Genomic DNA, 25,373 nt, shown 5'->3' with positions numbered 1-25,373 from the left:
GAACTGCGGGCCCGCGCCGGGCCCTATCCGGCCTCAGGTGCGCCGCCCCGCCGCTGGGCGGCAGTGCCCCGCGTGGCTCCGGCATGCGAAAGCCGCCCCGCCCACCCAATCGCCCCACTGTCGAACCTCTGCCGTGTCTTGCCCCTTTCCCCAGCCAATGAGAAGCGGCGGGGAAGGCGGAGCTTGTAGCACTTGCTGACAAGCGCCGCCAGGCCCAATGGGAAGCAAAAGCTGACGAGGCGGGGGCCAATTGGGGGGTCGCCGGTGAGTGCGAGACTCGGAGGCCAGGAGGTGGGCGGGGAGAGGGCGTGGCTAAGAGGACGAGGGCCTCAATCAGGTGAGGGCGGAGTTGACGGGCGGTAGCGACAACCAATGGGAGTCGGGAGGCAGAGCTTCCCCTCCCCTCCAGCCGCCGAAGCTGCCGGAGAGTCAGGTGGCTCTGGGATGCTCGGCCGAGGCGGCAGGCGGAGGCGGGCGAGGGAGAGGGGGGGGATGCAGCGGTGGGTCGGCGGCGTGCGCTGCTTGCCCTCGCCTCTTCCCGCGTTGGGCTGAGTCGGCCCGCGCCGGGTCCCCCCCGGGCGGCGGCGGCACCTGCTGCCGGCAGGCGCCGGGCCGCATGAACAATAGGCGGCGGTACCGGCCCCGCCGTCCCCCGCAGCGCCCGGCTGCCGCGGGCGCCTCCCCCTATGGAGCAGCCTCGCCATGGAGCCTCTCACAGAGCTCAGCCAAGAGGGCGCGGGCGGCGGGGAGCCGCCGGGCGGCGGGCCGCTCTGGACCGCTGTCTTCGAGTACGAGGCGTGCGGCGAGGACGAGCTGAGCCTGCGGCCGGGGGACGTGGTGCAGGTGCTGTCCCGGGACTCGCACGTGTCCGGCGATGAGGGCTGGTGGACGGGCAAGATCGACCAGCGTGTCGGTATCTTCCCCAGCAACTACGTGAGCAGCGGCGTGCAGGGGGCTGGCCCAGAACTGCGGACCCGATACCCACCGCCCCCCGCCATACAGCGTAAGGCAGCCCGGGTCTGGAACGGGGTGCTCCGCGCGGCCCCTTGCCGCCACTCGGAGGGAGACAGTCTAGGGAGGCGGGAGAGGCCCAGTCCTAGCCCTCCTGTGGGCACGGGGCGGGGACCGGCCCAGCGGGAGCCTGGGCTTCGGGCATGGGATAGGATGGGGTGGGGAATCCCGGCCCGGCCTCCTCGAGGTCCCTGGGAGGGAGGCGGGACCCACCGCCGCAGCTAGGGAGGGAGGCCTCACCCAGTCCTTCTGTTGGTCCTGATGGTGACCGGGACCGTCGCCACGGGGAAAAGGCCCAGCCCTGTGGGGAGCGGCAGTGGGAGGCCGCGGGGCCCGGCCAGCAGCGGAGGGGGCGGGGGTGAGTGGGCCCCGCGGTAGCCCTTGGCGCAGGAGCCGGGGGCATTGCAACAGCCCGGGCCCTCACGTTTTGGGGTTGTCACGGGCCGGCGGCCACGGCCCGCCTCTCCGGACCGTGCGCTTTCCCACCCGCAGCCGCACTCCTGCTGCTCCAGCGCCCTGCTGTCTTCCCGGCTAGCGCTGCTTTCAGCGGAGGCCGATCCTCTCTCGGTGTGTTCGCATTTCACAGACGCCAGGAGCAGTTTCCCATTGTTAAGTTCCGTGTTTCGGGGGGTTGATAAATTTTCGCTAACCGACTAAACCTTGGTGGCTTTCCAGTAGTGTAGTCACTGGGGGTGTCTGGTGACTCTCTCCTTGAGAGATTGCTAGACAGGAAGTAGTTGCATTCTGCTGTGTTAATTCACTGCTAATTCTTGTTCTTCATTTTTTATAAAAACCCCACCTGTTATTTCTGATGTAAACATTCCCAACATGATTTGTGTTTACCAGCTTCTTCCTTAGTCCTTAGTGTTCTTACAAATTTTGTCCTAAAATACCTGTGAATAAGCAAGTAAGCTGTATCGAACTTTGAATATCTGGACCTACCCAAGGGTTGCTTGACTAAGTTGTAATGCTGAAAGCACGAAGGGATTGGTTTGTTTCTGTGAACTTCAGTGCAGTTTTTAAGCCTTTGTTGCAGCTAGAGAACAGGGCCATTCTATCTCTACGTTATTGGGGTTTTTAGTGACTGTGTGCAATTGTAGAAAGAGAAACGGTGTAGAGTGACTGTTTCTAGATCTTATTTGTCTATCACTATGGACAGTTTAGGCAAGAAAAAAAGCTATTTCTGGAGGGGTAGAGAAAAATCTTCAAGCTAGTAGGCTTTTCTAGAAAGTAAAATGAGTAAGAAAGATACATTGTCCTATCTAGGACATATCTCCAAGGAATGCAACTTCTTTCTTTTTCTGTGTTCTGGTTCTGCTTGAAAGCATTTAGGTAAAAACTCAGTGAGTTGTCTTATCACTCTTGGGATTGTGAAGGGACTAGGCTGGGCAGTAGTGATGCTTCCTTTCACGCTGGAACAGTATGGGTAAATTATTCTCCCCACATGGAGAACCCTGAATGCTTATTAGCTTATGCCTTTGAGATAGTTAGGAGAACCATTTCTACAGAACTTCTTGAAGCCTCAGCTCTCCTCCTGTTTTGACAGTTCAAGTTGAGGCTTTATAACCATGGATTCTCTAGCCTTATTGCACTTCTTATGGTTTGGTAGTTCAGGAACAGTTGTGTAGCTGCACCTTCTCCCTTTATCCTTGTCTTACACTTCTAGTGCCACAACAGGGGCATGCTACTTCTGTTCTCTCAAGTCATCAATGATATCATTGATGTTTGTGGCAGAGTGGAATTTTTTGGCCTTCAATATGTTTTAATATGCTATGAGAGTCTGTTTTTTTTTTTTTTTTATGAAACAGTACAGTTTGGAAGGGGCAAAGCTGGTTGTCGAACTGAATTTTCACATTTAGTGTTAGAAGTACCTTTGCAAAGAACAATGCTCACTTTAAGAGCTGGTGATGTTTGACAGTTGTTTGGAATAAGTCTGCTATTAACTTACTGGACTGTGAAGTGTTTTGCAGAAGTAATGCAGAGTGTCATTCCAGGTGTGCACTTCTGCACAGAAGATATTTTTAGTTGATCTCCTAAACTTTATTTTCATATTTGAAAGTTTTGGCATATGTCATGGAGATTCTGCTTCTCCTGAGAGCTAGTAATATAGTCAGTAGTAGTTAGTATTACAGTCTTTCAGCTAGCCATCTACACAGCTTGCTTGAATCTTACCTCAGTGGGGTACCATGGATAAGAAAAGTAGTCCATTAAGGCTGTCAGCAGTGGACCAACCTGAAGGACCCTCATCTGCACTATGAGCTCTTAAACGCTGTGGGTGGAATTAAATAACTTAATCGTGTGGTGCAATGAATGCTTATTAAATGGTGTCTATTTTGCAGTAGTCAGTATGGCCACTAGTTCATGGTGTACAGGTTCTGTGGTTTTTGATCGGTCCCCAGAGGAGTGACAGCCCTTCAGTTCTTAAATTCAAAGGCAAAGAGTGCACATTAAACATTCCCATTGCCCTAGCAGTCCAGTACAGCCTATATGCCAAATCAGACTGGAGTTGGAAAAAATGGAGAAAAGAGGTACTAAAAAATTTTTAAAAGATGAAGAAAACCAAGTATTTTGTGCACTAATGTGGCTGTATAACTAAGTCTGTGAAAAAGAAGAAACTAATCAAACACAAAATAGCTTTAAAAAAACCCAAAACTTTTCTGGAGGTGAGTTGTTCTTTCTTTCTGATCAAGCTACCCATGAAGGTGAGCCTTAGAGGAACTGTCTGCTTTAAAAGAACATACATTATTAAAGCAAAACGAAGGTTGTACTCGCAGATGAAAGAAAGCTTTCTTTGCAAAATAGCTTGTGGTGTAGCATGTTATATTTCACCTGGAAACGTAAATCTTACAGTTCAGTGCCCCAGACTCCTCGTTCATCTGGGCACCCAAGAGATATGTGTTTTTTCTGCAGTGCGGCGGGTGACAGAACACAGAAAGAGTTTTGCTTTCCACGTCATGGGCTTTCCTTTGCCCATCTTATTTTTCTGCCTGTCCCCTCTGTGTCGCGCTCCTCCTGCACCAGCTGCCGGGTGGGTTGGGGGGTCGCGGTCGGGCGCTGGCCGTGGGGCTGTGCTGAGCTGGGGGACCGGGCGCTGGCCGTGGGGCTGTGATGAGCTGGGGGGGCCGGGCGCTATTCGTGGCGTCGGGCCCAGCTGGGGGGGCCGAGGCCGGGCGTTGGCCGCGGGGCCGGGCCGTGGGCCGGGGCCCGGCTCAGCTCTGGCGGCGGAGCTGTCCGTTCAGCACCGCAGGAGCCAGCCGGTGAGCTGTCGGCGGGAAGCACTCACTGGGCGTTTCTTTTACACCTTCTGCGTCCGGGCAGGGCCGGGGGAAGAACCTGACTGTGAGCACCAGCGGAATGCTGCGTGGCGGGAGTTTCCGGGACGGGCTGCCCATCTTACTTTGCTGCTTACGTGTTTGTTCGGTTTCAGTTTTTCGTCTGCCCTTGTCTCTAGGGGCAGGAGAAGTGAGGGTTCCACCAGTGCTGAAATGCTACTGACTGAAGGTGGTAGGATTTGGCATCTGACTTCTTTAGCTCTTTTGTCGCTGAGAAATACCAGAGCAGCTTTTTTTTTTTTTTTTTTTTGGTGACAGAGTAGTCTCATATCTGGAGTTGCTGTCATTACAGTCTTGTTCTAAAATGTCCACATCTCTGGTCAGAATTCACTCCTTCATGTTTTCTAGTCATCTGTAGCTCATGAACATTTGAACAGCAAGGCTGATACTGTGAGAGTGAAGCCACCTTTGTTATGTAAATCCTTCAAGTTCAGAGCATTAGCCAAAAGTACTTACAGTAACAGAAAAATAAATTATTTTTGTGTTGTGATTGGCAAAGGCATTTCTTCCTCTTGGAAGACCTTCCTGGTCATTTTTCTCTCTTCTTTCCCATTATGTTTTGTTCATGGAGTGCTTAGGAGAATGAGCACAGGCATCCTTATTACACTAGTTGAGGATTTGAATATATTGGTTATACTGCACAGGAAGGTTAATGATATAAACCTCTGTGTATTCAACTCCAGTTCATAGGTTTGACCAACTTTAAAAAGCCAGAACTCAGTCAAAAAAAAAGATCTGCAGCTGTGGACAGCAGAGTTCATATTAACTCCATACAGTTTTGTTGTGGCACCTTGTAGTATAGATTTATACATAGGAAAGACATTTGTTTCCTGAAGTGGAATCTAACCTGCTCCTTTGCCTTGTATGACTGTAATTTCAGTTAAATATAGCAGAGAGTTTCCTGTATATAATTGATAACTAAATAACCCAGTAACATAATACAGTACTCTGAAGCTGTTCTGTCTGGTATTTGGCAGAAAGGAAGTTCAATCTGTAATGGACCTCGTAGATGTAGATATTAATTCAATGTTATCTCATCATTATTATCTCCTGTAAATTCAGCCATGGCAGCGTGTTTTCACTGGTCAACGTGTGGGTTTTTCATTTTACACTGGTCAGGATTGGATGGGTTCTTCTCGCCATCTGTGAGCATAAACTGTATTCAGTGTGCAGTTGTACAGAATGTATTTTCTCACCTCTTGCTTGAGATGCAAGTTAAATGCTGAATTTTAAGACATCTCCATTTCTAGATTGTGACATTGCAATGCCAAGTAGCTGCCAGTTACAGTGGCAGCCTGTAAAGTATAGCTGTGAGTGCATGGGAATAGAAAAATGATGATTCTGTTATTTCATGTAGTTTCTGTAATAAAAATGTAGTATGCATTAATAAAAAAATGTTTTTCTTATTGCTAGCTCTGCCTATTCAGTGTGTGATCTGATCCATCTGTCTCTATTGTTAGAGGTGGTTAAGTGATTTCTTGTGGGGAACAAGCCTACAAAGCTTGTAGAAGTGTGTAAGAACAAGCATGATTTGGGAAGGACTAAAAGATTGTTAGTGGTAGTTGAATAAGAGACATTCACACAAGGGACAAACACAGGAGCCAGGTGTATTTTGGGCTGAATTTCAGGTAGGTCACATTAAGCACTGTGTAATGAAGTCAGTGAAGATTATCCCATGTCTGTTTTTCTTTTTTTTGAATCTTGTACTATCACCGAGGGCAGGAGATGAGAATTTATCCTCAACGGGGTGTCAGTATTACAAGTACCCACCATTAGGTGAAATTCATCACCACCATTCATAGAGTACTTCATACAGGTTTAAGATACTGCATGACCTGTTTTACCACACCATTTGGCAACAAAAGATTGTCACAAGGGACCACTGATTTAATTTCTGTTGTTACGGAGTCAAAATTGGCCCTTCCTTCAAGGATAAGGGTGAGGCTGGGCATCACGAATCTTCAGCTGGTATACAGGCTGCATAGCTGCTGAATGTTCACACTTTTTTTTTTTTTTTTTTCTCTTTCCCTAGTCCTGGAGATCGACTTCTCAGAGCTTGTTCTGGAGGAAATCATTGGCATAGGGGGCTTCGGAAAAGTGTATCGAGCTGTGTGGATAGGAGATGAGGTTGCTGTCAAGGCAGCTCGCTATGACCCTGATGAGGACATCAGCCAGACCATTGAGAATGTCCGCCAGGAAGCCAAGCTTTTTGCCATGTTAAAGCATCCCAACATCATTGCCCTCAGGGGCGTGTGTTTGAAGGAACCTAATCTTTGTTTGATCATGGAGTTTGCCCGCGGCGGATCGCTAAATAGAGTGTTGTCTGGTAAAAGGATACCTCCTGACATCCTGGTGAACTGGGCAGTACAGATTGCCAGGGGAATGAACTACCTCCATGAGGAAGCAATTGTTCCCATAATTCACCGTGACCTGAAGTCCAGCAACAGTAAGTGCTACAGAGTGAACAGCCAGGATGCTGGGGTACAGTTGCAGGGAGAAATCAACAAAGAAAAGAGGCGAATAATATTAACTTGGTGATCCTTTCTTGTGAACCACTGTAATCTCTAATTCAATCCCGGAGGGGTTTGTTTATCTGCAGTATGGTGCTGCAGACCACAGAAAACATGTAAATGCTTTCACTTGATAGAAACAACTTAAATGACTGGATGCAAAAGCAACTGTAAATGGAGTGTGTGCCTCTGGTAGTTTGTATACATACGGTATCTCAGCTTTATCAGCAGTTTGGCAGACTCCTCAATGTTAAAAAGTCTTGCTGAACTTAAAATGTGTATGCTCCTTACATGTTTTGGAAGGACAGATGCTTCTTTGGAAAGATAAATCCTCCCAAGCTTTCAGTTTGCTTGCTCTATGTATGAAACGCAAGCCTGTTTTCCTTTCCATCCCTGCTGAATTGGATTTTCTCTCTGTCCTTCACAGAGCTCATGATGACAGAAACATTAAGTTAGGTAAATGAAATTTCCCAGTGGGTGCTCTTGTATACCCAGGACTTCAGCTGGTGGTTGTGGTGCTTAACATGGGATACAGCTGACCCATTAGAGTGTGAGGTCTGAACTTTGGCAGTTACAATTCTGGAAATCATGGTGAATAGCTGTTCTGTAATATTAATACCATTGCTGTCTGGCACTTGGATATTGTTTTTGTAACGTGTCTGTTTTCCTAAACTTAAAATTGACGTGAAGTCAAATGCATGCTTAGAACATTATATATGATTGTGGGAGCAAACTGCTGCAGTGGTTTAAAGATCATCTCCTTTCTTGATGTCTGCATGCAGCTATTAAGCCTTTCTTTCTGCTTGCTTCTGTCTGGGTGGCAGGAGCAAACACCTATCTGCGTTCTGGCTGCAGTGGTTTATTGTGTTAGTATGAACTCACTTCTATCTGTGGCTTGAGTTAGTAAGAAACTATGAATTGGGTGGCTGGAATACAAGCACATGTTCTCTTTTGCTTTGAGGGCAGTAGCATCTAGCAAAGAGGTCTGACAGATGGGAATCATAATATCTTAAATAGATTCACTAGAGCTAGCATTAACTGTTACAGTGCTGTCACTGTCCAGGCCTTGCAGGATCTTCCTTGTGGTTTTCAGGCTTCAAACCTCGTGGCAGTTCATTTGTATAGTTTGTTGTGAAGGAGTAATAATGAAAAAATATCATTAACTCTCATTAGTGAGCTTGGAAATAGAAACTATGAGAGCTTTGAAATTGGTTTCTATAATACTCTTTTTATATTGTTAAAGTTTCCCTTTTTGTTAGAGTAAGGCAGTCTTAATTTCAATAAAGATTTCCTAATATCTAAACCCTTCCTTTACAGACAGCATCTATATAGGCATAATGATGAATACTGTAAAATTGATTGACTTGGTCAATGGATGCATCTGGTCAAGAAGAAATAGTTGCCTTTGAGTGTTGTGCCTTTCCTCCTTACCTAAGAAAATATTTACTTGCTTATTTTGCTAACAGGCCATCTGAACATTTTTGAGGTTTAGAATTAAAGTTATTTGTAAGGCAAAAAGCTGCTAGCTCCTAGTATTTCACTGTTTTATCCAGACTGGATCCTGCTAATTGTGAAAGGGAAATGTATCAAGCAGAGAACCAGCCCAGCTGGAGGGACACCAGTGTACAGTGTCACCAACCAAACACAGCTATGGATGCTAAAAAACATCTGTGCTGTCAGCAGCAAGAATAAGTGTCTCTTGTCACAGTGAATCTGCAGTGTGTAGTTGTGCTGCACTGTAAATTGTCGGTGAGAAATTGAGGGTTTTGCTACACATGTTATTAGAATTTTCTTTTTTGGGGAGGAAGAAATAGTAAAGGAAGAGGAAGAATGAGTGGGAATGCCTGTGGAATGATTCAAAGGTATTCTATGTTTGGAGGGGAGAGGTAGGGCATTGATGTGGTGTTCTTGACCAATGATCCAATCTGATCTAGTACAGAAATGATGCATATAGGAAAATTATAGACCAGCTAAGTGTGCAGAAAGCAGTGTTACATTTGGGAAACTAAATCAATGTGGGAGCTGGTACTGGAGGAAAGGACTTCAGTTATTTTAAGGAAAATTCATTGCTTTTAAACTGTTTTGAAATAAGATGAATTAGTAACTTCAGGTGCGGACTCTATCTTGTCAAATGAAACAGCTGTTGATAATACAGAGTTCTTCATTTTTGGCTTTGTGGTAAAAGAGAAATTAAAAAAAAACATAGCTATTTAAATGCTTGAAAATATAGGTTGTTTTCTCAGTGTATCTATCTGTAAAAAGCAGTGATCTTAAATACTAGATTGTGGAACTTTTTGGAGAGGGGAGGGACTGTTGTTCTTTCCTGATTATGTTCGGGATATTTTTTCCCCCAAACATGTGTTACCTATACATGCAGGTAGACTCAACTCATGATTATCCATAGACTAGATGACTCTGGACTGCCCAAGTCATGTCTTTCCCAAATACTGCATTGCTGAAATCTGTTTCCCATTATATGTAATAAGTATCTTAGAAACTTCTCTGCTGTGTTTTCTATGAAAACCTCTTTGCAAGTTTTCTAAGGATTCTGTGGATTAAGTTATGTTACTGCATCCTGGTTTTATATCTGGTTTGTGTTTTCTGTGTTGTTCTGGTACAGTTAGTTTTTTCAGTTGCTGTGGATAATCAATAGCAGGTTCTGTTGTTAGCTTGGTGCCTGTAGAATTACAAGCCTGTAGCTTTTTTTTTTTTGTGTGGGTTTTTTTTTCTTTTTTGCACAAATTGCCACCCACCAATAGGCAGCAATGTGTTTCTGGAGCAGGAACAGCTTCTGCTTGCAAGAACTTGGAAAAGATACTTGCAGACACATTTTTCATGTACTAAACATTTAAAAGGATGGTAGAGGTGTCATGGGAGCATCAGCTGTATTGATCTACTGATTGGTACTGCCTATATTTAGTAATAGGTGTTGATTCTCATATGTCTCATCTTGCCTTCAAACACCAGCTGAGACTTGCACTATCCATCTGAAGCTGCAGGATGAGTTAGTTTGGGAGTTAGGGTGCAAGATGGGGGAGTGGAAAAGAATTTTCTACTAGAATAGAAGAAAATCAGAGAATGCTGTGCTTTTCTATGTGTGTCTGCCTATATTTAGGCCTTTTAAGAAGATCATGTTCCATTTTGAACAGTGAAATAAGTGGGCACCTTAATACAAATTACCCCATTATAGATTTATAAGAGTTAAACAAAATCCTTTTTAATCTAACTATTGCTAACTATTTTTTAATCTATTTTGCAGACTCAAGTAGTAAGTACCAAACCAATACTCAAAATAGTTCTTAACAATTCCGATGACATAGTAAAGACCATAACATTTTGATTGCTTTGGGAAGTATCTTCGTCTTCTATAGGACTAAATTTTAGGGGACTATTTCTGGGAGGCAGCTGTTTCTTCAGATTTTCCTTGTCAGAAAGCACTCTCCAGATCATTTGTCTATTTTCATGCCTGTAACCAGAAGGGAGAACATTTTTTTCATTCCATCATTTTTCTTAATTTTTCCTCCTTTTCATTGTCATATCTTTACATTAAATGCTAATACATTTAGAGTGTTGGAAGAGTACCCTGTGTTTTTGAAGTACTGCGTTCATTTGAGGCAGGTTTTGATTGTAATCTCAGAGGTTCTGGGGGCTGCCTGTTTCATTGCCGTGGGGAGGCTATCAGGAAATAGAGCAAATTGCATACTTGAGACCCTGAAATTCTTTTGCTGGATGTTGGTTCAGACATCAGTGTGTCTGATAGGTGGTTGTTTGATGGCATTACCAGCTCACATGTCAGTTGTATAACTATACAAGAGAAAGAAGATAACCCAGGAAACCTGTTTTGTTCTGCTGTGCGAGGAGAGAAGTATTTCTCACTCTTTGGCATTTGATTCAAGAGATTGAATTTATTCTGTATGAAAATTAATCTTAATATGATGGAATACTTTCTGGCTTCTTTTTGTTCTCTTCATTTGATGATAGTGGTAACCTTTCCCTCTTCAGCTGTATGTTGGTGCTTCACTGAGTGCATGTTGCCAAATTTGTAGTAGGCCTCTCACAATGTGAAGGCTCCTAAATCTAAATGCTGAACTACAAGAGGAAAGCAACTAGGAATGCCCATTGAGGTCATCATCACTGTGTTTAGCACATTTCTTAGAGTTACCCTTTCTCTTATCTCTTTTATGTGTGATCTGAGTCTTATTTCTGGCTAACGGAAGATACTTAGCATATAATATTTAGGATCAAAAAGGGATCTGTTTGTTTTAGTGAAGTATTATAAATAATGAAGCTGTCCCTGTTTGTTTTTGTTTGTTTGTCAAAGATATGCCAGCATTGCTATAGGAATAATGCCAGTTAACTAATGCTGCAGAGAACTAGCAAAAGCATATTTGCCTTTTTTTTTTTTTTTGACTGGCTCAGCAGAATATGTTTGTAATTTGCACTACATTGAAAGATTTTGCTGAGGATATTCATGCCAGTTAGCAAAGTGCTTTATAAAAGTCACCATGTTTGTGTTCCTCAGAGTGGCATAGAAGATTAGCAGCAGTGACATGGCCCGAGGTCAAAGAAACAGCTAAGGACTGAGCTCAAAATAAACCCCAACAATTTGGATTCAGTCAAGTCAGTATTTCTTCTTTTCTAGTTCTTTGAAGGTGTTCACCTCTCCTACTTTGTGGACCACTAAGGTAAGCTTGTGGTATCCTGAGATTCAAAGTTCTGCCTTTCCAAACTCTGCTATAGCTTTGCATATTTATTTTATGCAGCTGTTAAGTGTTTTTCTGTTCATAAAGACGCTAATAGAGCTGATTTTCACATAGTTTCTTGTGAGTCTCTTCCTAGTACTTACAGTATACTTGTTCTTTTTTTCTTTTTCTTTTTTTTTTTTTAAGTACAGGCAGAATTTAGAAGCAGGGATTCCTTGAGACTAGCTCAAATCCAACCCGAGGGCACCAGGGCTTGAATGTGACATACCAGTCTTGATAACATGTACTTAGTTGTCTCATTCCTTGCAGTATTCGCATCCCAACCCATTCATAATTGACACCCTCATTTTGGCCTTTTCAGAGAAGGAAAAGTACTTGTTGTAAACCTGTTCCTCTGTCTGGCAGCATGGTAAAGGAAAGCTCTTCCAGGGTCTGCATAGAGTCAGTCGGCAGAACAGTTGAGAAGTCTGCACTATTGTCGCTGCTTCTGGTACTTCAGTGTGATCTGCTGACTAACTCTCGAATGTTGTACCTTCTATCAGAATGGAATTCCTTTGTCAGTGCAATTAACTGCGTGTGAGTAATGAATGATTCATGTAAAGTGTAGTGAAACTATTTTAATGGCATCTGAATGCTTTACACTGGGTGAATAATTGATCTGGCCTTAGTTGAGTGGTCCCTTGCCCTGTGAGAGGGAAGTGATAAAAATGAGAGATTTGGGGGTGGGGAGGGAGGGGACAACAGCTGGGAGATTAATTTTTTTGTTTTCCAGTTCATTTCAGGGAGCAAAAATCAGTAAGCTGTCTTTTTTTTTTTTTTTTTTTTTTTAAAGAGTGTACAGTAGGAATCAAGCCTTTCAAACAGCCTGAATATTCTCCTAAGGGTGATTAAAGGTGACTTTTTCAGTTTCTGCCCTTAAGCAATTACCTGGTTCTACAGCCATGCTCTGCAATATTGCTAGTCGTGCATAACTCCTAGTTCTGGTTATTTTGCTTATTTCTGTCTGCCCAGAGTATCAGCCTTTGTGCTGATATCCTGGTCTTTCATATTGTGGTTCCAAAGAATTGCAAGTAACTATATTTTTTGCATTTGGTAGTAGTATGATGAAATTCGTTCTAGTAGTACTGCAAGTGTTTGTTGTACAGAATGAAAAAAAAGGAAGTTTTAATTTCATGTGTTATTAGTTCAGAAGTTGTAAATTACACCTGAAAGTGATGTTAATTTTGAAGTTGTTGAGACACTGAGAATTCACAGAAGCAGGGTGACAGTTTACTTCAGTGGTGTTTAGGTGGTTTTGGTGGTTTGTTTGTTTGTTTTCCTTAGCTTGTCTAAATTAGTGAAACAACTTTCCTCTCTCAGAGGTTTGACAGGTGATTCCATGTTGCAGTAGATTCCATGTTTTAGTAGATTTCTGGGAGTTCCAAAATGAGAACGCATCTCTTAGTAAATGGATTGTTTTAGTTGAATAGGAATTGATGTCTTCACTGTTCATTGCAAGTCAAAAATAGAAAGACTTTATGGAAAGACTTTATGGAATTAAGTCTAACATCCACAGGAACACTTCAGTATTCTCCTGCCTGCAGCCAAGTAGCAAGAGGGCAATTTCACAAATGCAGTGCCTTATCTTCGTAGACAAGAATGGAAAGAATTCCTCTTCCTTTTAAGAAGTGAAATTGTGTCTATTACTCTTTAAAACCTAGCTAGTATCCTTCTCATGTCTTCGTGCCACTGCATATATTTTCCTGCAGGGTACTTCCTGCTCCTAACAAAAACCTGACAGTTACGACACTAAGCACTCTCTCCAAATTGTGCATATGGAACCGTAGAACAGGTACAAGCAGTCCTCAGCACCTTCATGCAGGATGGGTACCTGTGTGCTGCTCATAGATGGTCAGATAGTGAGTTCATATGTGACAGAGATGGGATAAACCTGTGTTTTTCTAAAATTACTAAGTAGCAAGTCAGGAGTGAGGACAGCCTTGTAGTAGTGTTTCCAGGAAGCTAGAATAATGTTTTTGTCTCCGCTTTTTTTGTTTGTTTTGGTGTTGCTCCTACATCAGTAATCTTAATGTGAATTCTGAGGGATTTGTCAGCAGCTTTTCTCTTGCTTTTCTCATGAAAAAAAATTCCTTTCAGAATTTCAACGTATATCCGAAACAAACAAATTCACTCTTGAAACATAAGAAGCTAAGCCAGTCTTTCTCTTTGAAGTCATGATTGCCCAAGATGATTCTTTAAAATTAAGTAATATCCCATTCTGAAGGTGGTGCATATTCCATTGTGACAGGACAATGAAAGCCTTAAGCTGTTGGAAAGAATACAAGATACAGCACATGATTTTTAAGTGGCTACTTTTTTGGTACATGTTTACTTTCTGATTCTAGAGTAGTCTCAGTTAGATTGCCAAAGGTGACTGGTGAATCTGATAATTGCTTCTTAATTGTCCAGCTGCTAATGGAAAGGTAAATTCAGTCTTCCTCAGACCTGAACTTTTTCCAGATGTGAAAAAGGAACAGTACCAGAGCTTCATGCAGTAAAAGGAGAAACAATTGCAATGTATAAGGTTTTATAATTATGCTGCTTGGTTTCATCAGTGTTTCATAAGATCAGGAGGAAGACTCACTCATAGAATGAATGAGGGTCCCAGCTGTAGAAGAGTTGTTATGGTGGCAATGGCAGCAGAGCCTCCCTAAGAAGGAAGTAGCCAGAGGACAGCCAGTCCCTCCTATGAGCTGTTTGTGTTGCTACCACACATACCACTTCCGCCCTGGTTTCTCAAAGCATTGTTTTATTACTCAAGCATTTATTATAACACCATTTTCTGTTAGAACCAGAAACACCAAACTTTATCTAATGCATGCAGAGATTCCACAGTAGCTCTGAAATCCTGTATGTCTTTTGAATGCTGCACTACCCAAGTCCTGGGTGATTTTTAGAACTGTAAGCCAAGCTTCTAGTTAGCTCTACAACATCTTCTGATGCTTCATCAAACAGGTTTCTGGAAATTGTTTTGTGTCTTGAGAAGTGTTAGCATCTGCTGCTTGTATTGCTACTAGAAACCTTCATTTAAAATATGAGCATGGCCTCAACCTTGAAGATTTATAGACTTCATGTTTAGAAGTGTAGAAAGTGATAGTGTGCTAATAGCTAATGAGCTATTAATAGGTAGCTTAGTAATAGGTAAGTATTTCTGCCACTAAGATTTTGTTACTGCAACAATTGCTGTGCTTGAACTGGGGGCTCCTGAGGGGTTCTTGGAGCACTATAAAGAAAGGCTAATACGAATATACTGCTGTAAAGATGGTATGTGTGAAGACAGTGGGATGCATGCAGTCCATTGTTCAAAAATTCTGAAAAGGAGAAAAATCTTATAGCTTTGATTAACAGAACTCAATATGCCTAATTCTGCTTGTTAAAGTGTTGTCAATATTGTCCTTGGATTTATTGATTGGCTTTTTCCTTTGTGCTGTGATCTGTCACATAGTGTGTGGCTTTGATATGATTATGGTCATCTGGGGGATATTCCTAATGCTTCATCAGGGTATTGTGTGGTCACTTAGACTCTTTGATCGTACAGTGAGCTGGGTCAGAAAATTTAAAGAAATCTAACATCAGAAATTAGAAATCGAACTGCTTGCTGATCTTGCATGGACTAGCATGTGCAGCACTGCAGCACTACTCTCTCAGCAGCTGGCAACTTATTCTCAGCTTAAAGCAGAACTTGACAGTATTACAGAAAGTCTGAATTTCGTTGTTGACAGCTACAGCTTGGTTGTTACTGACTTTTTCATAGAGATGTTTTAATTGAAGCCAAGGCACAGTGGTTCTGCACTACTTTTCACATCATGAATTTCATGTTTTGATTTGCCTGGAAATGGCTTCCACTGAAGCAGCATTCTTATGAAATCTCTTTTCAGAGAAGAGTCTCTTGAGCGACAATTAACGAATGTCATTCATGTGATTCTACTCTGCCCTTTTTTGTTGTTGCCTAATACAGTTCTTGATTCGTTGCAAGCTTTCAAACGGATATGATTTGGCAAAGCACTGTGCTGGGTACAGATGTAATTACATTTTTTCCTTACAGCGTTTAACTGATTATGAAAGGCACGATAATCCATGCCTGAGCTAGAAGGTTGTTCCAGTGTAAGCAGTATGGTAGGATTTAGTCTGAAAGCAGAGCTGAACAGCTCCATTTTCCCAGGAAACTCACCTAGTGTTCTCCAGGAGCAGTCAGAGTGTTTTGTACCAGATCACTAAAGCGATAAGACTTTTTTTCAGCTTGGCTAGGTGAAAGGATCGATTCTAAATATATCTTGGCTCAGGAAGCCTTTCGTATCCCCTCCCCCATTATGCATTAGCTCTTTAGAGTTACTGTACAGCACAGCTTAAAATCCAAGAACTGCTGTGCTGTCACATCCATCACCTCCTCTAGCTTGATAGAAGAGGACAGTCAGCCAGCTTTATGGATTTGCTGAGCCCTCACGCGTACCCAATAATTAAAAAAGCTTTTGCTTCCAAGGCATATATTAAAAAAAAAAAGTGTTGTTGCTGTATGCTTAGTACTAAAAGAGAAAAAATACTTGCTAATTACTAGAGACAATATTTATATTCTTTATTTTTCCTTCCAAGATGTGAAGTTTTGAATGAGTCTTGAATTTTGTGCTCTACAGGATCTTTTGCAACAGTTATTAGCCTTCTGCACCACAAACAGATATTAGAATAAAGAGGCAGCTCTACTGAAATGAACGGCAGAGAACCCAACAGGAGGTAGGTAAAGGCTGCATGCAGAAAGCCCCAACTCAGTCCATGTGCAGATCTGTTAATCACTTTAAGTACTTTGAATGCAGGATCAGGAGCAGATTGCTCATTATGTGGATACTTGCGAAGCAAAGCTGTGCAGGCTGACGATGGAAGGTAGAGCTAAAATTGCAAATTAGATTTTGGCAAACTGCTCCAGTATGAGGTCTCCATTTTGGAGCAAGTTTTTGAAACCCTTTCCCAAAAGCTTGGTTCTGTCCTCCAGGCAGTGTGCCAGTATACTGCCAGCAGGGCTTAATAATTAAAAAAAGGAACACCTGGCAAGCTCAGTCCCTTGTCCCCTTTGTAATAATGCTGCTTTTTTGACTTGTTAGGCAAGCTGCAGACTTACCAGTTAGCTTCTGACACTCTGAGACTGTGACTCTCGGGCAAGGCAGCAGTATGAAGCAATTATATTAAGGCTGTCTTCTCATCCAGCATTTACTACCACCACCACCGTTTGAGCTGAAATGTATCTTGGGAAGTTTTGCCTGTTCATGGGAAGGAAAAATGGGATTGGAACAATCGCAGAAAGTCAGTGAAGCCATCATCTATACAAAAATGTTTTTGTTTGACCTATGGATACTTTCTTCAAATAAGGACCATTCAAAAACTAGGATTGTGATCAATATTTGCTATTACTACAGTACTTTCTAAATAAGAACCCTGATGATTTCAATGTGTGTTGCATTTCTTCAGAGTACAGTGGGGATTTTTATTTATTTTTCCAGGTAAAAGAAAATATAAAAAGTAGCAATTTGACCATGCAGGAAGGAAATGATGTTTATCTTATTTTCCTAAATTAGTCTCTATTAAAAAAATATGGATTTATTTGGACGAATTTCATGGCCTCCCAGTAACTGAAAGTGTTAGAACTAGAAATAGATGTAGAAGACAAAAGGATTTGGACAAAGCAGTGATTGTAGGGAGATGAGTACAAAAAGTACTGTAAACTTAAATTGTCCCAGTTGTGAAATTGCAGGGGATGTGTGTCAGGTAAGAAATTAAATTTTTGATGTGGTATTAATATGTTTGTGGTCACAGAACCTCTGGCTAGTAGTAGAAATTCTCAGAATATGCCTTCAGAGTTGTCCTAGCTCAGATAACTGTGTTCTGTGGTCTGAAAAACAAGCCCTTAGAAAACATACGGGGTTGAGTGAGGAGACTTTGTTCAAGACACAGTTTCCTGTAACAGATTGGCTCAGTTTTGGACACATTCTGCCATCTGTGGGTGGGAGAGTCTGGATCCTGTAATACTAATCAGACTTTTTATTCCTCTCTGGCACACCTTCAGCTTCAGTAAGCCCTTAGCTGACTTCTGAAAGTAGCATAAAGCAATTTATTGACAAATTTGGAATTTTTTGGAAATGAAATTAATCAGCTCAACTCTTGCACTTGAGAGTTTTGCTGTGTTTAATGGTAGTACCTCTTCATACAGGTCTGGATTACTCTTAAATCCTACCATGGAAAAGGCTTGTAGCTTATGTTTTGCATTTAAGAGTCTCAAGGTGAAAAAGCATTGGTTTCTGTGCCAATTTTATTCTGTTCCTTTCTTTCTGTGGATCTATTGCACCTGGCGTTTGATGAATTCAATATCTGGTACATCTCCTTACAGTACCTGAATTATGTAAATGGAGGAAGTGGGTGGGCTGATGCTTACCCACTACTTGCCATTTTGCATTCTGGGGAGTAAAACCACAGTAAACGGTTCTGTTTGCAGGAAGAAATGAAATTTATCTGATATTCCTGCCCACAGTGAATACTCAGCATCAGCAATGGTCTTTCACACTCCAGCTATGAAAGGGTAAGCACTAGTTCCCCTCTTCATAGCTGCCTGTTGATCTTACTGCTGTTAAAACCAGTGATCATACAGTAAGAGATGAGCAAGGACCTATGGTAAAAAAATACTGTCTGTAAGTGGTCGAATTGCTTTGGAGTGATCTGCAAAAACATCCAACTGCAGTAAAAGAGTATGGTATTCTGAGAAAGAATAGATGATTTAGGTAGTGTCATTCCATGTGAGGTTGAGTTCCTTTGCCATTTTTCAGCTTTTGAGGTCTTAAGTAGTGGTCTTCTCACTTCTCTTCAATCTAATGAAATAAGGCTAGGTATGGTGAAGCATTGGAACTAAAGGAGAAATTAATCTGAAAGCCAAGATAAGAATATGGGAGGCTGGGGAAAAAGCTGCACAAAGTCTGTGCAGGATGTTGGATGTCCCCTTAATGGTTTCAATCTTAAATATTTCTACACTAAGTAAAATAACAAAGATGACAGATTTATTCAATTTCTAGCCCTTAGTCTTGTCACTTTCACCCACCCATCACTGTTGCTGTTGTCTAGTTCTTGGACTGTAACTGACTGATATGGCTCTAAGGAGACACAGTACAGCACAAAATAATGAAAAGGGGCTCTTGGTGTGAGTGGGATGTGCTTGTATGCTAAATCCTTTTGCTGGAGTTTTCCTTTATTTTTGACATGACTGCTTTCCTCATTCCTGCAATCTTGAATGGCAAAGCATTTGACACACAACCAGTGCTGATGTTGGTGAAGACTGAAACAGAGCCACTGAAGTGCACTGACACAGGTATTCAGATACTTCCACCACCTTTAGATTTTTCAGGGCTTCTCAATTCTATATCATCAAGTCACTGTGTCTGTTTGGTAGCTTACAGTCAGGGCCACCCAACCCTCTCTATCTCTAGGTCCAGGAACTCCCTTTAAGCTCTGGCTAACATGAAGCACCTTCATAATCAGATCTTCTTATGTTTCTGGCAAATGAGCTTCTGAGAGTTTCTTCAGATTGTTCTCCCAACCTGTTTGGAAGCACTGCTATCCACCCTAGTATGCTAGAAACAGAGGTAGGTGTCCCTATGAAGAATTGACAGACCTTAAAAAAATATAACAGAGCATGAGTTGACATTGCTTTATCACTAGGTAGTAATCCTGTTATTTCATGGTTTGTCTGGACCTGTAGTATTTAAAGAAAAGAATGGCAGGCATTCTGGCGCTAAAACTGACTGTATTGTCTCAGCTAGGGAAAAGTTATATGGAAGTTAAATGTGAAGCCAGCAGTTCTCCATCAAATCAAAAATGTATCTTGGTGTACCACAGACAACAAATACATCTTTTTTCCCCTGTGGTAGCCTTGTCTTCTAGCCTGCTCCCTTCCATATTTCTTCCTGCATGCTTTCAGTTCTTGTTGCACTCAGTTGTTTTCTTATTTCTTTATTTCTCCCTTCACTTAATGATTGTAGCCATTTCCATTAGGCTAATAGATTTCTATTCTTCTGTGCCAGGCTTGCTAAGTAGCATCATCCACAAGTAAATGACTTGGTGTGAACTCTGAGATGGACCATACAAGAGACTGTCTTGGATTTTTATTTTTATTTTTTTCATTTCATTCTCATTCTTTAATATACCCTCATATTCTCTGGTCTGGGAAAGAGAGCATGAAGCAGCTGAAACAGCTATTGTCATGAAATACCAGGGTGACAGGGAGTTTGGTTAACTATTACGGTGGTACTGCAAGGTAATCTTGCTTTTCTTGATATTCTGTAGTAAGTATTTTTTTCCTTTCAAATCAAGAAGTTCTTCTTTTTCCTGGTAAGCTGTGTGCTAAATAAATAAAAGCAGAGTAGTTGAAGCTGAAACCAGTACAGCCAGTAAATTCTATTATGTCTGGCTGTTCATACTATTTTGTGCAGAGGACAGCACAACTCTAACCTCACTTGTAAAAATGGGCTGGTTTTGCTGTGGGTGACTACACTGTAGTGGTTCCTCCTTGCATGTAGTTCTGCTTCTGAAGTGATGAGTCAGCTTTTAGCATAAGCAAAGCAAAGGAGTTTTCTGCTTGGCACTGTACTGTGCAGATAAATCTAAGCTGCGTAGCTAGAAAAAGGCAATTATATGACCATATTTTGCTGCCTTGTCACTTAATTTTGACAGACGAAATGCAGAGCCACTTCCTGCTGGGTCTTTGATGTTACTAGCAGCTGGATTAGCATAGGTTAAAGTGACTATTTTTCCCTACTTATTCTTTCTCTTGGCCCACTGGAGACCAAGAATGCTGTCCTAACTGTCCAAAAGTGAAGCTGAAAACTAAAATAAACCTCCCAAAACTAACAAGCAAAAAATCTGACAGTGTTAACAGCCTTCCAGGAGAAGTTTGTGTTTCTGAGAGGAGGTTATAACACGTTTCCTGGCTCTGTTGGTGTAATATGAGCAGAAGAGTATTAAAACAGCATCTGTGAATTTCATTGCCAACATTTTTTTAATTTGATTTCTTTGTGAAAATTTTCCTTCTGTGATAGTAATCTACCTCTGTATTTTTGTTTTCATGCATACTGGAGGTGGTATGGTGCTGGATAAAAACACAGGAGGTGTATTACAGAGGTTTTTTTTTAAGTGAACACCTTAAAATCTAAGTGAAGCTTTATTATGTTTGTTTTAGTGATGATATTGAAAGATTCAGTGAAGATTTTTTTTGTGTGTGTGTTTATGTAGGGTAGAGGAGTGTGTTTGGAAGAAGAGTAAATGCATTTGAGAAAGAGAAAATGAAAGGGATAGAAATGTGTATAGTTTGGCAGGGAAGATCCAGACCAATTGGTGCTTCTAGCATAATTAAAGAGAGGAGCTAATCATTGTTGTAATAGAAATGAGTTGGGTTAAGCAGCATGAAAATTATATCAGCAATGCAGTTATTTGTGTTGGAACACAAAAATAAAGTTGAGAATATTCATAAAACAAAGTTTGCTCAATAGTTTTCAACTTCTTACTGCAATGGCTAAGAAGCAGGAGTGATACAGACATACTAGGTGTGGTTTACCCAGCCCTTTTAAGATTTATTAAAACATACAAGTAGATCAAAGGTTATACAGCTTTATATCCCTTTCTTTACCCTGTTGTGGTACATTTGTATAGCTAATCCTGTGTCTTTCTGGTGGATGCATGAGTAATGAAAACACAGCTGTTAACCTGGAAACGAGGTCCTTGCAGTAAGGCTTTGTGGATTTGTCAAAGATGTTCACCACTGACCAATGTTTTCTTTGGAGACTGATTTAACAGTAGTACCAGTCTGACTTACACTATTGCTCTATTAGTAGGACAGATATATTTCTGAAAACCTAATTTAACAACATTTTAGGACACTGAGATAATCTTTCAACTGTAAGTAAATTGTTTTTCACCAGATGGCTCTATAACATCTGGTGTGTTGGGGAACTTCTTTAATTGAAATTGCTTACTTATACCAGACTGCAGAGATTCATGTGGTGTGAGTTTGGACACTTAGCACAGATGTGCCTCTCATCAAGTCACTCTCCTGTGGAGAGTAATTCAGAGCATGTATATTGGACTTATGCTTGGAATTCCCTTCCTGAAAGGCTTTGTCTTTTCTGACTGTTTGGAACCTAGAAAGACTGCCTTCTGAGATGCTGCGAGTTTGTTTCATCCAAGCTAGCTTTCACTCTAATGAGCCATGAAGATGAAATAAGGGGCAGGGGGAGAAATTTTCTTTTTGAACGTGTGAGGCTGTGGTAGGTGTACATCTATTTCATGCACACAAGATAGAATTTCATCTTAATAGAAATGTTTGTCACTTGACTCTAGGGCAGCCTTTCTGTAGTTTTTTATCTTAGACTTTATGGCAGAGTTGAAACCTGGCTGGCATCTAGTCTGTGAATGCCTTCAGAATTAATTCAATCCTCTGTTTTGCACACTTAGAACAAAGCAATGGTTTGGAGCACTAGTAATGGATGCTGTTAGTAACAAAAATTTATGGCTGCAGGTTTCTGTGATTTCACTGCAGTGATTTCTCCTTCTGAAAGGACATAGAATATTCCTAGGTACATATAGTCCAAATCCTAAACATGTTAGGTTCATGAGTTGCTAGTGAAAGTTCAACGTTCTAACGTGAAACTCCACCTTTAGAACCATTCTTAACGGTCTTATGAGACCAACATCAGCCTTAGCTCTGTCCTGTTAAACCACTTTCTAGTGCCCCACAAAGCAAACATCTCCACGATGACTGCTGATAATAAGATAGAGCCGAAGATCCAGTAGTAGCAACCACATGAAGACTTCAGTCTTCATAATCAAGTTGTTTCTGTATTGCTCTGACTACTAAAGCAGATGTTTTTGGCTTTGTAGTAAAGCATAATAATGGGGAATGCAATGGAGCAGGAGGAAGAGCTGATTCAGTGTCCACCATACTTCAGTGGATCTGTTTCTGTGAAGTCTCTTTTCATTCCAGATCTTTGCTTAAACAGTAAGAGCATCTGAGTTGACACTTGCTCTGGAGGAAAAGCTCTCATTCTTGATGTCACAGATGTACAACCGTGACTCATGAAAGTGAGAATCATCCCCTTTGGGATCTGTTATCACTGGGATCTGTATACTTCTAAAAAACTTGACTACTTTTGGTAAGAGTGACATTGGATTTGGTCAAAAGCCTGATGGCTGCTAATCCACATACAGAATGGTATTTAGACTGGAGAAGGTAAACTGGCTTCATCTGACCTCAAGAAGTTGATTTCCGTCACTTCCAAGGCTGCTAGAAAAGCTGCTAGCTTAGGTCACAAACAAGATTAAGAGGATCGTTGGTGCCTCATCAGTTCTTTCTCCACATTTGCTCACTAAGAAATCATTTTTAAATGGTACCAGCACTAGCTGAGTTAAATCTTTACTCTTCATTCTTTGTGCAGCTTGAGACTGAAATGAGAAACTGCAGTTGTATCAGGTGGTCTCTAGTGACACTTCTGTTTCAGCATCTGGTGTTGCCTAGTAACTGAGGAGTGTTAGACGTGATGAAAGATCTCAATGGCCGACATGCCATGATCTGCAGAATGTACTGAAGATGCTTTTTGTCAGCTTTATCAGTCTGCTTTGGCTCTGGCCTCTTAATTAGCTTCAATAGTCAAAACATCTAAAACAAAACATACTTTAAACAATTGGATTTGTTCTTGTGGAAAATACTTTTCCACATTACTGTGATTCTGAAGAGGTAAATGCCAGGATTTGTTGACTACAGAAGATTCTCTGATAACATGGATTTTGATTTCTGAGTTCATTCAGGGCAACAAAGACAAATTAAAGGACACAATTAAAAAAGGCTGGTTAGTAATTGGAGTGGTCTTGCAGGCTGTGCTGTGAGCATGATCAATGAAGTATTGGAAGTCCCAGGCATAGGGTATCATAAATCTTCAGAGAGTAGATTGCCTACTGCCACCTATAGTTCCGAACTGCTCAGAGATGACTGAGAATGCTGTGAAGTTAGTGATGAAAGCAAGCCACACAGTGCTGGCTTTCCTCCTTTTTACTGCTGCTTGGTTTAACTTGAGCAGAATCAAAAGCATCACGTAGATGGAAACCTGTTCTAAAAAGTACTGAAAATGTAACAATGGCATGTTTTGTCATCTCTAGCAGTACGAAGTTGTTTGTTTACTTGCTGTAATGTCAGACAGTGCAACTAAGAACTGCACAAGACTGAGTCTTGTCAAATGATCTTTGAATTTTGCCTTATACTGTTAGTCTGTCTCATCATCAAGCCAGTAGGTGCTGGCTTGTTGTCTCTGGTTACCTTACCCTCCCGTTTGATATATGATGCCTACTTCTTTCTCTGTACTTCAGGAGACTTTTTCACAAGAGCAATACAGAAATATCCTTGATGTTTCTTTTAAGGCACTAAAGATATTCTCAAAGAATATCAAGAAACCTCAAAAGACATTTTCATTAAAAAAAGGAGTGGTCTTCATCATAACCTAGATAAGAGAAGGCCCAATGTTTAATTTCTACTTTTGTATCCATCTGAACTCACACCTACTCTGTCTTGATTGACTGTTGTCTTTCTGAACTTGAAGTCTTCTTGGCTCTCAAGAAATTAAGCAGTGGGGTCAAATAATACCACTAATGATTTTTATGAGTCCTTGTGATAATAAAGTTCTTAATAAATTCTTAATAGTTGAAATTGCACGTTTAAATCATATGTACCTATATCTGTGTGATTGCCTGGTCTGCGGAAGGTTTAGCTAGTACATACCAAGGCTTATTTGGATCATATTCCTTTTCCTGTTGTCTCAGCTGGGGCACTTTTAGAGCTGTCTTGCTGGAGAGAGGTCATCTGAACTGTAATTAATTTCCCATTGCCAAATGCTGGTTTTCCAGAGGGCAGGTTCCAAGTCTTTCAGGAATATATGAAAATATATGCAAGCACTTCTGGATTATTACTCCTGTAAGAACACATATACCCTTCACCTCAAGCTGCTAACAGTTTTTAGTGCAAGTGTAAGCCACCATGCTTTTCTTTGCACTTCCAGCATGCAAAGAACATGCTATTGGTGCTTTGCTATATTAAGTGGGTTTGCTCTAGCAGTTGGGTCCTTATGCTGTCTGAATGGGCTTGTAGTACCTGGCTTGCTTCACCAGGCCCTTTTGCACACTGCCAGTTGACTACTACCCATGCTACAGCATTTAGTCTGTACTACAGAGGAGAAAAACTGGTTTGAATTGTTAGGAGCAGTAGTACATAGCATTACTTCATATCCAGCTTGGCTGTCTCTGGAGGAATTTCTTGTATGGGCACTGCTGGAACAGGAAGATGGTGATCCATCACTAACAAGCTGACACACATTCTCTGTGTTCCTGTTGATTCTGCTCTCATTCTTCCCCAGTCGCCTGAAAACTAGGTCCAGTATCTTTGCTGCCAAACATTTTATCTTTTTAAGGCTGTGAATATGAAAGATTCCATAAAAAAAAAAAAATCACTTTATCTTGTACATGTCTCTTAAATCAACAGACCAGAAAGAGAAGATTTGCTGCCTTGGAAGATAAGTGTTTTGGTGTAGATGCTATGTATTTGTATGTGAATTTATTTTTGTTTCTCACTTGCATAAGAGAACTTGTACTCAGAAGTATTAAACAAGAGGCAAAATGTGGTTGCAGATAAAGCTCACAAGCAGATGAGACCATGTTGGTTGGCATGAGAAAAAAAAATGCATTGGTAGCGTCCTAGCAACCTGGTTTGT

The 25,373-nt window shown here is 41.6% G+C and overlaps 1 protein-coding gene across 1 annotated transcript in view; it reads left to right on the top strand.

Moving 5' to 3' along the window:
* Positions 1–702: 702 nt before the first annotated feature.
* MAP3K9 (mitogen-activated protein kinase kinase kinase 9) overlaps positions 703–25,373 on the top strand; it is a 53,535-nt gene continuing 28,864 nt past the window's right edge. The window contains exons 1-2 of the mRNA XM_054400266.1: positions 703–1,003; positions 6,376–6,789. Coding sequence (XP_054256241.1) covers positions 703–1,003; positions 6,376–6,789 — 715 coding nt within the window. The remainder of the gene's footprint in view (positions 1,004–6,375; positions 6,790–25,373) is intronic.

Source organism: Indicator indicator, chromosome 4 (assembly GCF_027791375.1).
Source record: "Indicator indicator isolate 239-I01 chromosome 4, UM_Iind_1.1, whole genome shotgun sequence".
Lineage (NCBI taxonomy): Eukaryota > Metazoa > Chordata > Aves > Piciformes > Indicatoridae > Indicator > Indicator indicator.
This window is presented reverse-complemented; position numbering and strand designations above follow the sequence as displayed.